This window comes from Equus caballus, chromosome X (assembly GCF_041296265.1).
Source record: "Equus caballus isolate H_3958 breed thoroughbred chromosome X, TB-T2T, whole genome shotgun sequence".
Taxonomy (NCBI): Eukaryota; Metazoa; Chordata; class Mammalia; order Perissodactyla; family Equidae; genus Equus; species Equus caballus.
This window is the reverse complement of record NC_091715.1, coordinates 115,653,783-115,670,236: the sequence shown is the minus strand read 5'-3', so window position 1 is coordinate 115,670,236 and position 16,454 is coordinate 115,653,783. Positions and strand designations below refer to the sequence as shown.

The 16,454-nt window shown below is 43.8% G+C and overlaps 1 protein-coding gene across 7 annotated transcripts in view; it reads left to right on the top strand.

Moving 5' to 3' along the window:
* Nucleotides 1-15,726, top strand: part of KIAA1210 — a 64,467-nt gene extending 48,741 nt beyond the window's left edge. For all 7 annotated transcript variants that reach the window (XM_023633361.2, XM_070258295.1, XM_023633362.2 and 4 more), the window contains 6 exons: nucleotides 1,773-1,973; nucleotides 4,320-4,428; nucleotides 6,148-9,393; nucleotides 10,401-10,564; nucleotides 12,027-12,132; nucleotides 13,596-15,726. In XM_023633361.2, the coding sequence (XP_023489129.1) occupies nucleotides 1,773-1,973; nucleotides 4,320-4,428; nucleotides 6,148-9,393; nucleotides 10,401-10,564; nucleotides 12,027-12,132; nucleotides 13,596-13,828 (4,059 nt within the window). In that variant the 3' untranslated portion in view covers nucleotides 13,829-15,726. The remainder of the gene's footprint in view (nucleotides 1-1,772; nucleotides 1,974-4,319; nucleotides 4,429-6,147; nucleotides 9,394-10,400; nucleotides 10,565-12,026; nucleotides 12,133-13,595) is intronic.
* The last annotated feature ends 728 nt before the right edge of the window (nucleotides 15,727-16,454 follow it).

Genomic DNA, 16,454 nt, shown 5'->3' with positions numbered 1-16,454 from the left:
ATGTTTGAGGAACAGCAAACCAGCAGTGTGTCTGGAGCAGAAAGTAGTAAGAGACATGGTCAGAGAGGAAATGGGGAGATAGATCATGTGAGATTAGTGGGAACATAGATGTTCTCGTCTAGTTCCAGGAGACCAGAACTTTGAGACTACCCTGAAGCATGAAAAATTTTCAGAACAATAAAACGAGAGACATTACTTGGTACACTGAGTATTAAATTCATAATTCCAAGAGATAACGTAAGTCAAATATGCAGTATCAGGAAGAAGTGCTAAATAAATTCATGGATGACAGTTGCATAAAGAAGTTAGGAAAGGCTTGGGATGACTCCTAATTTTGTGTGATTGACTCCACAAAAGTTGACTGAAATATTCCTCCTCCTTTTCCTAGAATTAAAAACAGAAGGATGAGGGCCAACCCAGTAGCATAGTGGTTAAGTTTACACTCTCTGCTTCGGCAACCCAGGGTTCATGGGTTCAGATCCTGGGTGCGGACCTACACACCACTCATCAAACCATGCTGTGGTGGCGTCCTACATACGAAATAGAGGAAGATTGGCACAGATGTTAGCTCAGGGACAATCTTCCTCAAGCAAAAACAGGAAGATTGGCAACAGATGTTAGCTCAGGGCCAATCTTTCTCACCAAAAAAAACCCAACACTGGAACGATGAGCCAGATGTATCATCAGCTTCACCCATTAGCCCTGTGTTAAGTCCTCAGGCACTGGAATCACAGGCCAAAAAAGAACCATATTTGGAACCAAGATAGTAGCTAAGGTTATCAATGGATCAACATACAATGGAGGTGGGGAAATGTGAAGGGATATGAAAGCTGAAAATACCAAAGGGGTCCCTGGCACTGTGTAAAGCTAGTTTGAAAAGAATGAATAAATAAACACAAATGGAAATTTTGCCCACCTTCTAAACTACATCATTTGCCACTGGTGTCGAGGAGAGAGATGGCTCATCACCTGGTCTTCAAAGGGACTTCTGCTAATACAAATGTCTAGAGCTTCCTAGGAATGAGAGGCACTCTGGGGTGTCTCTTTGAGGTGTGGAAAATGCTATGTCAAGAAGCCCAGAAAAGACTATTTTGAAGCTCCTACAGGGGAACCCAACTAGGAGCCCCAGGATCAGAGAGTTTGGAGAGGTGGAGGCAGCCATAATGAGGACAAGGTGACAGTCTCCATCCCCACCCCATTGGGGGTGGGAGGACTCAGTTCCTCAGGGCGCTCCCATCAGCCTTGCACCCATGAACGGTAAATATAAGTAAAAGTAGTGTGCTGTTCATGCAAACACAGCTTACAGACAAGCCCTCTTCCAACCTGATTTTCTTCCCTCCGCCAAGCCTTCCTATGGAGAATCCCAAAGCCCTGTTGGGTTTTAATGACACAGACTGTGCCTCTCACCACAATCACCCCATCCTATTAGCAAAAGGCGGTACAGGACAAGAGAACATGCAAGCCCTCTGACATTGTAAACTCCATTAAATGGTTGGGTTTCTATCCCGTGGTCAAAGGGGAGCTTTCTGAGCAGAGAAGTAACCCAAACTTCTTGTTTCTTGTTTTCACCTGCAAGGGAACAAGCAGAAAGTGTGCACCTTGCCTCCAATGAGCCTATTAACTGAAAGTGCCAATATTGCTGTAGGAAAAATGAACAGTGGTTCATGAAGGATTTCTTCTTTAGGAATGCTTCAGTGAGAGCAATTTCCAACCTTTGAGAGCAGTGACAGGAAATGGAGTTTGACTCATTTCTTTTCTCCCACTCTCTCCAGAGCACCTTTGAGCCCTCACCTGGATCTCTTCACTCACAGTCTGTGACCATGCTTGCCACGCGTGCCTCTCCCAGCAGCGCTCAGCTGCCTCTTAGTTTCAGCATCCCAGCCACCACCCAGGGCTGTTTGGATTCCTCAGCGGCTCGACACAAGATGGCTTTAAACCCCCGAAAGCAAAAGAAGAATAACCCACAAGTGACTGTAAGTCCTTCAAGAGGCCCGGGAATAAACTCCTATAAAATAAAAGACGAGTTCCAACCTTTGCAAACTGCTCCTATGGAAGTGGTATGGTTTGGGGGATCCGTACCCTAAGTAGGGACGGTAAAGTCAAGAGCACTGTCCCAGGCTTGACACCCCCAGAGAGGTGAGCAAATTTGCATCTAGTGGGTGGGATGCCCCAACCATGTGGAACTTACATAAAAGGCACTGAAGAAAGCAGAAACAGTGACCTAAACCCCAGAAACTGATTATTGGCTTAGCATCTGGGAATTCGCTCAGCCCTCTTTGTAGAAGATACTCAACTATAGTCCAGATCAGGATCCTTTTAATTATTAATCAGATAAGACCCATGAGTTACAAATTGTTCCAGTCACTTGAGGTCAGGCTCCCAGCAACTCTAAGCATTCAGAACTCAGCTATTAACCTCTCCAAAAATCTCTTGGTGTCACATAGATGTCACAAAGTCCTGTCACATGACTTTCTAGCAGGCAGAGCTACACTTAGGCAAGCCAATTTTGTTGAAAACATGGCCACAGATCAGACTTAGAGATCTGACAGCAAGGAGAAGTGAGAGTTGATAACAGAGAGAGATCACAGAAACGATCTGGGGCCATTTAGTATAAGGACCAAGAACCTTGCCCACCTCAATAAGTCCCTCAGGGCCACACTGTATCATAGTCCAGTGTGATAGATCGTGTTCATTATTTGTCCGAGTCATCAAGAAAAGTTTAACTATGTTCCCTGATCTTTGTTTAGGAAGATAGGGAAGTAATGCCTTTGGAAAAGATTTTTACTAAAAGCTAAGACAGATGGGAAGATGTTGGTGTTTAAAAGGATATGTCAGTTAGCTGGAAGATTCACTTTGGTCAAACACCCAATTCCTCAGTGACTCTGGGCTATAAGTAAAGGGCTATAAATCAGAGCTGAAAGAGACTAAAAGATTTTGTAGTTACGAACATTTTACCGGGAAGGACATAAAAGCATAAATATTTGCCCAAGGTCAAATCCCCTGGTGGTGGCAGAGCTAGGGCCAGAACCCAGTCTTCTGACTTCCAGCCCAGGACTCTTTTCACCTCACCATGTTGCCCTTTGCTTAGTCATCTCAGTTTAGCTTTAGAAAGAGAACAAAGTACAAGTTGAATGAACACTTGGCAGGCCCTGAGAGGATCTCCATAGTTTAGTGTCAAGCAGAGGGTGGCCAACCTGGACACTTCACTGCAAACCTGGGAGGTGGGGAGGGTTGGCTAAAGGAAACTTAGTGTGACCCTTCTGACCTTCTTCCTTCTGCATAGCCTAATTGAGGAAAGACCTAGGCAGCACTCTTGAAGAAGACTGTGACATCTACTTCTTCCTTGTGACTTTCTCCCTGACACACGGATGAATATAAAAGGGTCCAGGATCATTTCTGACACTAAGGCTGCTGCCACTTGCTCCCTGCTTTCGAATTTCTTACGTCTGCAAGGCCCACAGGAGGCTTCCCGTTATCTTTGATTTGTAGATGTGGACACAGAGATTTAGAGACTAACATGCCCAAGGTCACACAGAGAGAAAATGATGGAGCAGAGATTTGAACCCAGGTCTATCTGACCTCATCACTCAAAAGTGAATAATTTTGAGCTGAGTCTGTTTGCACAGGCACTTTTACTGGGAGCATAAAGAGTTGTACATTTGTCTTTAAAAGCATGTCATAAAGGCTTACACTAAGCGAATTCCAAACACTGCTCAGTGTGGTGCTACTCTGACATTCCCAAAGCTGCACCGTAATTCTCTGAAAACCTTGTTTATACTAAGCTAATTTTGACCCCTTCAGTGTAAAGGCTGAATGCTTCATCTTTTTCTCTCTTCCTTCCAAACAAAACCCCGATCTTCTTTCTTCTTTTCAGCTGGAAAGTTGTAATTCATGCTTTTATAAATTCCCTGAAAAGAAGCCAAACAGGATTTGAATTTGGCTCCCAGACCTGGTGAAGCAAATTTGGGAATTCCAGTGTTGCCAAGAGTATGATTGTTGTCAGGCCCAGCAACCCCATTTTCAGACTGATGGCCTTGCAGTGTGGTTCAGTGGTTTCCGGGGTGTTTTAGAGAGTTCCCTGCAGCATATCATTCAGAGATCAGAAATTTCCAATCTAGATGAACTACTTCCAATAGGTAAAATGATCACCAGGTGATGAATGCCATTGGAAAGAATTTCCGTCGTTAATGGTATTGTTATGCTCCCAACGAACCATTTGGATATCAAGGACTTTTTTCCTGATGTTCTTTTCTTTGGCAACCATGCAGGGGTGGGTGGAGAGCACAGTCTGATTCAAGCTCTTTCTTTCCCTCTTTTAGGTGAAACCAAAGCCGGAGGAGCCAAGCCTTGCACTGGTTTTTGAAGAAGACAAGAGTACAAACCAACCAAAAGAAGCTGACCAAAAGAAGCCAAAAAAAGACAGTGCAGGTTGGCACATCTTCACCCTCACCCAGAAACATGTACTACAAGCTTAGTTGCACAGTGCTATGTGACAGGAGCTGTATAATGAGAATTACTCAGGCCTGCTGTCCTTGGTCCTCAGAGAGCTTTCAATTGAAGATACTTACTAATGTGGTCCAAGTTTCTCCATCTAAACTACCTAATTAGTACAATTGCCACTTGTGTGGGATTTAGGTAAAGGGTTATACCTGGATCCCAATTTTATCTAAGTGAATTTGCAACCAGAGAGGTGTTTTGTGTTTGTTTGTAAGTTGGTTTAATCCTCTCCAAGTCTAATGTACATGCTGAGTTCCTCAGTGAGCCCAGATATCTGAGGCAGCCAGTGAGTTCCCTTCAGCATTCCCCCTCAGCGATAATAACACAATTGGCCCAAAACTAGTTTTTTAAAGCTGCATTCCTCTTCCAGTCGAGAGAAAAGGTCTTATGTTAACAGTGAGACCAGTTCCCATATCCACGGGCAAAGAGGGCTTGGCCAGCTGCAGACAGATGTCCTTGGCAGCCAACACCTGTTAGATCCCCAAACAACAAATACCACTGGAGTGAAAATCTCTCTGTGTGTTTGTGTGTGTATACGTGCGGCTGTTGGCTCCAGCTGATGGCAATCGAATTTCAAGCAATACTTGATAAAATAAAATTCCAGTTCCACAAATCAAGTCAAACAGTTTTTTCATATTTTTGTCACAAAGGATTTCACATGTGGGTTCAAAGACAGGATATCCCTAAACATATTTTCCCGTGAAAACTAACAAAACCACAAAACTGTTCTGCAAAGAAAAAAAAGAAAAAGAAAAAAAACAAATTGAGTAATCTTTCACTTTCTTTTTATCTTTTTTCATATTTCTTTTTAATAGTTGTCCCTTTTATACACAGAGGATAGAACTGATTCAGTGTCCATGGGAGCAGATACTTTGATTGCTTTTCCATATAATGGGAGTGGTGTGGAGCGCAGCTAGGTGTGCTCAGTGCTGTATGATGGATATGAAACCACTAGATGGCGCTAGGGATGCAGTGGATGATGAGGGAGGGAAGGCAGTGGGGGCCCTCCCACCTGGAGAGCAAACTGCATTCCTTAGTAAGAGTACTAGAGAGATGAGCATTCTGAATAACTGCTGCTTTGTGCTTGACCTGAAGCCTATGGACCAATGCAATTGTTAAGGCTTTCCAAGAATTGCTTTGCATGTGTATTACATTGGATTATTTTAATACAAGAGAATAGAGAGCAGGAGAGGGCCATAATCCTACCTCCCAGATAACCCCTGTTGACACCTTTCTAAAACGCAAAGCAATTCGTGCACATGATATGAAAATTAAGTGGAATTAAGTAGAAAATATAAATGCTAATTAGAAAGTAAAATTTCCCTTCGCCCTGTCCCAGGCAGTTTCCTAAAAGGTAATTGTTACAAGTTCAAAAATTGCCTTTTGATGTGTCTCACACCAAACGGTGGACCAGACTATTGATATAATGGTGATGAGCCAACCTTGGAATCAGTTTGTAAAACTGGGATTTCACTTTGATTTAAAAATTTCCAAATGCCGAAGGCTTATAGTGACCAAGTTGTTCTCTATCTTCTGCATAGCTACTTCTGCATACTAGGGAATTCAATAGCAAACGGGTACCCACTGGGCCAGGGCAGAGTATTCTTATTTTACACGTATTTTTCCTTCCCTTATTTCTATTTGGTACAGGTCCCTCGAGCCAGGAACAGAGCAACAAAACTGAGATTTATGAGAAGAAGACAGTAGATCAGGCTTCAAACACAGATGCTATTTGGAGTCAGGGCTGCCCGTTGTCAGCAGTGTATAGAAGACAACATGTAAGAAAAGGGTGGAGTGCTTCAGTAATGAGTGAGCGCGGTTCCAGAGGAAGAAGCTTGAAACAATCCAATCACAGGCTTGGCCTAGTTGATAGAGCTGGGTCCCCAACTGATGATAACACTGCCAGGGATTGCCTTCCCTGGCTCTTGTCCCTGGAGAAGCAAGTCATGAAGCAGCCCATAACACCACAGGCAGAAACCACTACTCTTCTGGAGTTGCTTTCAGCTAAAGAGGACATGGGAAGGAGAAATGCTGGTGCAGATTTTGAAGCCAGCAAAGCATCAGCATCACAACCCACACCTGAAGACATGGAAGAGTCCACGGATAGTGGTCAATCACCATACCGTGAAGATGGGGCTTCTGGAGCTGAGAAGATGGAAGTCAGAGCTTCTCTTTTACCAGTGGTGGAAAGCCCTTCCACAACGGAAGAAGATGTCGTTTTCTCAGTGGCAGTGAAGGCTCAGGTATGTATGGATCCTTCTCATCTTCAGTCAGAAGAGGAGGAAGCTTCCAGCTTTGATTCTCAAAACATCCAATTTAAAATGGAGTCACCTCAAGATATCCCAACTATCTGCAAAGAGAAGCCTCCTAGAAATGTTCTCCAGGCCTTTACAGCAAGCATTTCGGGTATGGCAAGTGCTTTGGCAGAGGGAGGCATTTCTGCAGAGAAGCTGCCTCCCAGAAGCCTTTCCCGGTCCTTAGGGAAGCCCAAAGCTGAAGAAGACCCCTCAGATTCAGGGAGCACTTCAGAGGCGAGGAGTCGTTCTGAGCAGCAGCTGGCTCCCAGATACTCTTTCCAGTCCTTGGGGAAGTGCAAAGATGAACGAGAAGTCTTCCCAGGATCAGAGAGTTCAGCTGTGGAACTGAGCAGTTCCGAGCAGCAGCTGGCTCCTGGATACTCTTTCCAATTCTCGGGGAAGCCTGAAAATGGCCAAGAAGTCTTCACAGAATCAAAAAGTTTTGTTGTGGAATTGAGTGGTTCTGATGAGCAGCTGGCTCCCAGATGCGCTTCCCAGGCTTTGAGGGAGGCTGAAGGAGAAGTCTCCACAGAATCAAATAGTTATGTTGAAAAGTACAATAGTGCTGAGGATTGGGGCAGCTTGGAGGAAGATCTGCCTCCCAGACACCCTTCCCAGGCTTTGGGGAAGCCCAAAGACCAACAAGAAGTCTCCTCAGTTTCAAAGAACACACCTGAGGAGTGGAGTGTTTCTGTGAAGCAGATTCCTCCCAGACACCCTTCTCAGTGCCTTGTGAGGCCGACTGTTCAGCAACAGGTCTCCTCAGGTTCAATGAGTGCTTCTGTAGAATGGATTGGTCCCGTGGAGCCGATGCCTCCCAGGCACCCTTTCCAGCCCTGGGTAAGCCTTAAATTCGGGCAACAAGCCTCTGCAGGTCCAGAGAGCGCTGCTGTTGAGCGGGGCATTTCTATGGAGCCGCTGCCTCCCAGAGCGTCTTCTAAACACCTGATGAGGCCTAAAGTCAAGCAACCAGTCTCCTCAGATCCAGAAATTGCTACTGTTGAAGGGATCAATTCTATGGGGCTGCTGCCTCCAAGACATCATTCTCAGCCCCCAGTGAAACCAAGAGCTAAGCAAGAAATCTCTGCAGGTCCAGAGAGCACAGGTGTTGAGGAGAGCATTTCTATGGAGCCACTGCCTCCCACAATGCCTTCCCAGCCCCTGATGAAACCAGTAGTCAACCAACCAATCTCTGCAGGTCCAGAGAGTGTTGTCATTGAGGGGAGCACTTCTACAGAGCCACTGCCTCCCAAACATCTTTCTCAGTCCTTTGTGAGACATAAAGTCCAGCAAATGTCAAGTTTTCAGAATGCTGCTGTTGAGGGGGATATTTCTGGAAGCCCACTCCCTGGCAAATATCCAACTCAGTTCTTAACGAGGTCTAATTTTGAGGAAATGTTCTCATGTGTAGAGAACACTGCTGCTGAAGGAGACATGTCTAAGAAATCGCTGCTTCTGAGGCATCCTTCCCAGTCATTTGTGAAGTTTATGGCACAGCAAATCTTTTCAGAGAGCCCTGCTACTGAGGGGGATGTTTATGTGGATCCTTTGTCTTCAAATCAACCTTCCAAATCTTTGTTGAGGCCTAAAGTTGACCGCCAAGTTTCCTCAAGTTGGGAGAGTGCCGATATCAAGGGAGGCATTTCTTTGAAAGTGCTGCCTACGAAACACCCCTTACAGTCCTCGGAGGGGCCTGAAGACCCGCAAGAAGTTTTGTCACATTCAGAGAGTGCTCCTGTGAAGTGGAGAAGTTTGAAAGTACAGCTGCCTCCCAGACACGTTTCCCGGGCACTGGGGAAGCTTGACTATCAGCAAGAAGTCTACTCAGCTTTTGAGAGCTCTACTGAAGAACCGAGTTCTGAACAGCAGCTGTCTTCCAGATGCCCTTTCCGAGCTGAGGACGGAGCTGAATTCCAGCCACAGATTTTCTCAACAGACTCAGTGAGTGTACCTGTAGAGTGGAACATTTCTGAGGAGCACCTGCCTCCAAGACACTCTTTTCAGGCTTTTGCAGACCCTGAATATCAGCAACAGGTTTATTTAAGTTCCGTGAGTGCTGCTGCTGAGGGAACCACTCCTGAGAGCAATTCTAGCAGCTGGTCCCCACCAAGAAGCCCAGCTTCTCCAAACGAAACCAAGAAACACCGCCAAGTCGCTGAAGACCTCATTAAGAACATGCTGACTACTGCTACCAAACCTGTGAAGTTCACCACTGCTTCTGCCTGGGAAGCATCCACTTCAGAGGACACTCACTCTAAGGAGGAAGTTCTTGAGAGTGGTGATCAAAATATTAGCTGTTCAGATTTATTCGCCAATGGGGCTGATGTTGAAAACCTTTTTGGAGTCCGACTGAGAAGAATCTCTTCCTCACCAAAGTGCAAGAGTGAGAAACAAGGTGATTTTACCAAGCTTCCTTCATTCTCTTTGGGCCCAATTTCATCTTCCATAGTTAGAGAACAGCAAATCAGAAGAAGCACCTCCCAGGGGCTCCTGGGCACTGCGGAGAACCTCACCACAACATCTGACTTTGCAGAGAAGCAACAGAGCAGGCCCAAATCTGAAAGCATGGCCAGGAAGCAACCGGCTTACACGATCCCAGGTGAGATTTTATCTTTCCAGATGGCAAGTAAGTACCAAATGGAGGGAAGAACTGGAAGTCAAAGTCTTGAATGGGAGGAAGTCTGTTGTAGCCTTGCCTGCTGAATTGTTGCTTTGATTGGGCTGGCTTGTGGATTTAGGGGCAGGATAGTGCTCCATTCTAGATCAATGGATTTGGAGATGGTTAATTTTGAGTCTTCTATTTCCTCAGGGGGCCCCCTATGGACATCCATTCACATTTTGTAATAGACACATGACTGGAATTCCCTCTCTACCACCCTCTGTGCACCTTACATTTAGATGGAATTTTATGCTTTTCTCAAGATACTTTTACATACATTATGCTCCCCCCAATACCATATGGGTTTTTTAAGTCAACTCATTTACAGAGCACTATATTCAGATTCTCAGCTTGAAATCTTAATTTACTGTAAATGTTTGTATTTCCACAGCTATTTCAATCACTTGAAATGTCTAAGAATCCAGAGCTAGGTGATCTTTTGAGCACTAATCTTTCTCAAAGCCTTTTTACCTTCAGACTCACTATCACATAGTCTTGTATATGCCTATGACCACGCCCATGTAACCACACACTTGCATGAGGGCCTATGAAGTAACAAATGCTATAAGATTTTTCTTGGAGTTAGAGGAATGATATCAATGACCTGAGTCTCTGGCCTCCCAGGAATTCTCCCAGCCCACCTGGCAACCATTATCTTACCCTGATTTGGGGATAAGAAGAGGGATGAAGACGGGAGGGAAGGGGACCAGTAAAAGGACAGTATGCAAACTTTGAAGTAAAGCTTCTTATCTACCCAAGGAATTCCTGACTTGCCAGGTTGTGGGGAGGGCACAAAAGAAGGGGGCCCTTCTCTACGTGATATCTGTTTATTTTCCCTTGTCAACTAACAAGGATCTCATTTGGGACATTATTGTGGGTAGGCCCTAGCCAGGCTCAAGACCCTGCCTGCCTCACTTCAGTTCTAACTCCTGTCATTCCTTTCTCAGGAGAGGTTCCTGATCAACAGTCAGATTCTACTACCCCACAGCCAGCTTGGATAACCATGATAAAGCAGAGGCAAAGGAGTTCCCAGGCCCACACTCCTATGAAAGAGCCAAAAACCAAGAACAGAGCTGGAGCCAAGGCTGAGACTAAGGAGCCTAGACATGGGGTAGGACCTGGGGCAACCCAGAAAACACTCCAAAAGTTTGCTGGAGCCAGTTGGTTAAGCTTGCATTGGGAACTTTGCCAGGCATACAGCTCCCCACCTCTTTGGGTGCATTAATCAAGGCAGGGGGACCCTTCAGGGAAAAGACTTGCTTTGTACTCATACAAACATGCCCCACTTTATGCTCTTAAAGGATCTGTGAAAAGTAATGAATATGAGAAGATTCTATAAATCAATCCTATCCTAAATATTCTAGAGCAGGATTCTATGAAATTGGTTGAAAGATAAGGAGTAAGTTATAAAAAAAAAAGTAACCACTGGGGTGAGAGTTGAGTAACTATTCTTACAGATGTTTTATGCCCATAGATATGTATATGTATTTAAGAAACTATAAATGTAATCAAACTATACGTATTATTATTCACTTAACTTTTTATTTCTGAGTACCTTTCCATATCAGTACATAACGATTTACCTTCATGTAAATAAAGGTAATGTTTGATGTTTGGGTTTCTACATATTGATTTGGTTTGGTGTGGCACCTCCCTGTAGGTTAAAAGAAAAGTTATGTGATGAACTAGGCTAATGGTACCACATGTGGATCACGGGTGCTGGGATTATGTTTTGCTTCCAATGTCCCATTTGCAATGTCTTTGGAAGTGTTGGAATGAGACTCCCTCTTGTCAAAACTGCAGAAAACTGACTCAAGAAAACATCAAATTTACGTATCAAGAGAGATGTCTAAGTTCCTATATTTTTAAGTGCTTACTGTCATTGAGAGATCACGTGAGGATCTCTTTAACTCTTTGCTTTAAAGATCTTTTCATTTTCATCATTAGTATTTTTATGGGAGCAGGATTATACAGGGGAAAAGTCCACCTTGGTTAAAGCTTTTGTCAGGGGGAAATACACTAGAGAATACAAACTCGTTAACTTAGACCAGTTATGGAGAGGTTAATTTGAAAAACTTAAACTGTACAATTTTGAAAAGACCTATAGTTATATAGCTTTCTAATGCAAGGAGTGCCAGTCAGATGTCAACAAGGTTTGCTAAGTAGAAATCCTATGGAACTCACTTCAATTAATTGATAAGATTTGTGTGTAACCACCACATTCTATTAGCTTGCTGTTAGGTGCTGGTAAAGTGCGAGGGAAAGGATTGTTCTTAAATTAGTTCTGCTGTTAACCTGTTTACACTATTTGTATGATTAGACAACATTTTCTTCCAGATCTGAAAGGTAGTAAACTTGAACCAGCTAGGTTCTGTGAACCTAAATTCTGAACCAAGGTGTTCTCAGTGCTATTTCTTCCCTTCTCTCTCTCTTTCTCTCTCTCTCTTTCCCTTTGATTAATGTTGAACTCATAATACCCAGGATAGGGCTGGTACTTTGTGGTCTTCTGAATAAATAATTTTTATTTTCATGTCAGGACTTATAAACTTTCTGTTTTAATTTTTGTATTAAAGGGAACTAGCCATGCAAATGAAAACCAACCAAGAATGATTTTCACTTCTGATGTCAATAGACAGGAGAAGATGGCACAAATGAAGCTACCTAAGTCTGCCAAAGCAGGTAAAAACCCCCACCCCGCTCCCCAAAAAATAGCTCTGGTGAAATGTGGTAAAACTTTTACAATTTCAGGCTTAGACAATACATGTCTTTTCCTCCCCAAATCAGCTTCATGAGTCTTTCGTGACTCTTTCATTAGATACAAATATTAGCTTGTTTTAGGAAAGTCTAATTATTATGACTACTAGAAGTCCAGTGTGTAAGGTTCAGAGAGTCTTCCAGTCTTTTACCCCATCAAGGAAGCTGTAAAGGCACAATATTATGATCACTCACTTATACATTCCTGTAGCTAGTATTTAAGAGGAAAGAACCAAGCTACCTTCCAGTTCACATCAAAGCAGTATTTTCTCACCTTCTATATTCCCAATGAAACTGTTGAAAATAATCCACCATAAAGGCCCAATGGTATTGAATTGTTTTTTAACTATTTAAAAGGCTTGTTTCAGCCACTTCATATTCTGAGCAGGGATGTGAGAGGTGGGGAAATGTTGAAAGCTGAAAAAACACTCTGCTGGGATAGAATAGAATGTGGTCTTATCAGTAGGGTTGTGTGCCAGAGGGATGTTTTTTCAGCAGGAGCAAGAGGAGAGGAGAATGGATTTACATTGCATCATCTTTGTCCTCTCCCTTAGGTCCCTCATGAAGAAATTAACTAGACTAGGAATTTAGGAACCCACTGTCTGGCCATGAAATAGCAGTGCCTGACTATAGCTATTAATGGCCTCATGGGCACTGTACTCCTGCCAAGTGGTTCTCAACTCTCACTGTGCATTAGAATCACACAGTGAGTTTTTAAAAAATTACAGATGGCCCTGGCTCCATTGCTAGAGATTCTAATTCAGTTAGTTCAGGAAATGGCGTGGGCACTGGTACTTTTAAAAAGAGCCCTAGGTGATTCTAACGTGTAGCCAGGGTTGAGAACCACTGTTTGAGTCTAAGCCATAAGTCAATCAACCATAAAGCAGGATGAGGGAAGGAATAGAATTGGGGAATAGGGAGGTAGTCTGGTTGGTCAGAGCAGTTGGTACAATGTCATTTAGCACAGACTTTTACTTTTACTGGATGGATCTATTGAGTCATCAGTCATTTCGCACAACATTGTGGATTAGCAAAACAAAAATAATATTACCTTATTTAAAATTTAAAAAACTGAACAGATACCATACAATATGTTTCTTCTGTAGTCTCACTTCAAAAGTGTAAGACAATCTAATAATAGCCATCCAAAGACTGGCAGTTATAGCTGTGGGTATTTTCTCTCAGACCTTCCCATGTCCAGGCCCCTGTGGTCATAGCCACATTGATTTTACATCTTTGACATACCACCAATGGCAGTGCCCAAGCACTGACTTTTAGAAGCCAGAAGAAACCTGAAAGGAGGAAAAATTGTATTGGATCTCATGATGCAATATCAGTATCTCTGGGGCTTCTTACTACTTGTGTTTTATTTGCTGTTGTTCTGGTAGGATTTGAAGATCTGAAGATATTTCAAGTGCCTGCCATGGGAAAAGAAACCCGGCGATCTTCAACTCTCCCAGCCATGTTCCAAGAGCCAGTTGAGCCAGTTGAGGTGGTTGCGCCAGTGGATCCAGCTGATACAGTGGAGCTGGTTGAGTCAGTCGAGCAGGTTGAGCCAGTCTGGTTCTCCCTGGCCAAGAAGAAAGCCAAAGCGTGGAGCCAAATAGCAGAAATCATGTAATCAAATAGCTCCTGGGTGGAGCATCAGCATTTCAAATGATAATCGCCAATAGCTGTATTAATGCCACAAAGTCATTTTTTTACTGTAACCACTTTTTATTAAGCAAAAGAACCTTAGAAATGGGAATTAAAGCTAATAATTATTTGAGTGAAACAAATGCCATGAATGCCTAATCTTCAATAGTCACTGCCAGCACCTGAAAACTCAGCATTTCCTCTATGAAACTATGTAAAATGTTTGCACTGCTGTAGAACTGGGAAATCTTTGACTTTGGACAATATGCTTTAGAAGGGAGAAAGCAAAAACACTTCATTGGGGCAACTAAGAGATGGACATTTCCCTTGATCAAATAAATTTATTCTAATGGAAATGTCCAGACAATTTGGCCTAAGGATTGGCTTTTGGGTTTTATGAGCCTAGTTAAATCCTTCAATTCTTTGGTTGCTGCTCCAGGCTTTGCAAAGGCCCCTAGAAGAGGTGGTGGAAGTAAAAATTCTGGATCTTCAAGAAAAACTTTGCACAGCCAGTCCCCTAATCAGCCCACTGCCCTTTGAAACACCTTCTTTGTCTCCCTGGAGGACCCCAATGCCTGCAACTTATACAGAACTCTCTCTTTACACATGCCCCATGTCAAGCTGTTGCAGGTCCAGCAGCAATGGGCACCTTCCTATGATGTGGAACATTTCTTAGGGATTATCATACTCCTCTGGATGGTTAGTCCATTAGTGTTTGACCTCTTGCCCCAACACCACTGTGACCCTCTCCAGTTGCTCAGAAATGTACTGGATGTCGTACACACCCTATTGTTGAAGCACTTAAGACCCTGTTGAAATTCAAAATTCTATAGACGCTAAAAGCTATACTTTCAATGGGCAGATGGGAAGCCCTCCACAAGGAAGCCTAGGGCCACTGGAGAGCTGTCTTTCCCCCTGGCTCCAATCTTAAGGTGGAGAACTCCATGTAGTGAAACTTCTAGTTCCTTCCCCTCAGCAGGCTCTGTTTCACAAAGTTTTAGCCCAAAGCAAGACTGCCATCCCAAAGCCATAGAACAATTAACTTTCTGCTAACTGGAAGCCTTAAGTGATTAAATCAGCCTTTCCCTGCCCTCATTCCTAGAGGCACACACCTCAAAAGTTACTAGGCTGGACAGCCCCCACCTCCCCACTGAACCACTCACCCCAAGTCCTTCCTCTCTATTTCATCCCCCAAACACACCAAACACTGAGAACTTCCTTTGGATGCCTGGACAGGACCTAGCTCATTTTCTTAGGAGCCCCAGAAGTGTCTTCTCAGTCTACCTTTCACTGTGTCTTCCTCTGTGACCTCAGGGTTACTTTGCTTAAACAGAAATGCAGGCCTAGACATAACTGTGCCTTTGCGTTCTGAGTGGAGTGCTGCTTCGTGGAAAAAAAAAATCAGAGAGGGAGTGAGCTGCCAGAGCTTATTTAAACCCCTGGCGCTTGGTTTTGCTGACGACAGTATAATGTGACATTGCACAATCATATGCTGAAATTTGCATTTTCTCTATAAAACATCTATTTTTCCTGATACTGTATCTTTGCCTTTTTGGTAATTCTAGGTTTTTGATTTATTGAGGTTGATTTGCTTTGTATTCCTATAGTGAACCGTTCCTTAAGGTTGATGCCCTTTTCCAGGTAATTCTGGTAGATTAGCTGTTATATCACCCTTCCCCCTTCTCTCAGGGTGGACCTCTATTAGGTAATTCTCACTCTAAGAACTCTCTATTAACAATGACTTTTCCACGCTTAACAACAAAACCCTGCTTTTAAGTAAGAAGATTAAGTTTTAGTAATGCGTAGAGGCACATTCTGACAAGTTTTCAGCTTCTTTTGGCATTCTCGATTTTTGCTGTATGCAAATAAATTTAATAACACCTGTTCTGTTGTCTGTTTCTGTCACAGGGGGAGGGAAATTGAATAGGATATTGGCAACTCAAACCCAAGGGTTGTAAAAGAAGCAAAATGATCTTAAGAGGTTGTGCAGGGCATAAAGGGCCCCCATGCAGGTGTGCCTGACTAAGCTGATGGCCTCCAGATGGGTATTTGTATGGGGGAGAAGTGGTATTGAAGAGGAGGTTTTCATGTATGTGAACACCTGGGGGACAAAGAGCCAGATGGGAGAGAGAATGCACATGGGAGTGAGTAGAGGGGGCAAGATGGTGGTTGTACTCCAGTCTGGCCCAGGGACTAGGTCTAAGTTCTGTAGAAAGATGGGCTATTGGAACAAGTCATTGGCAAAAGGAAGGTGCCTCACTGCACTCAGGTAACAAAGTGTAACACGGAATGAGCAAGGGGAAGGGGTGATAGACCAGGCATTTAACTGGCCCTCCTGTAACATTTGTAACATTTGCAGGGTTCAGAAAAAGAGTTCAGCTGGGGATCCATGTACCGTGTCTAAATACTTGAAATGTTTAAATCACCTAATAAGGCATGTTGTAGTTAATGGTTTATCTCCTTCCATGACAAATGTACCTTCATAACGACCTAAAAGGCCAAGTTGGGATTTAGAATTGGTGGATTCCTCTCCGTTCTGCTCCAGTGGTGTGGGAAGAGCTGCTCCCAGTCCCCTGCCCCTGCCCCTGCCCCTGCCCCTGCCCCTGCCCCCG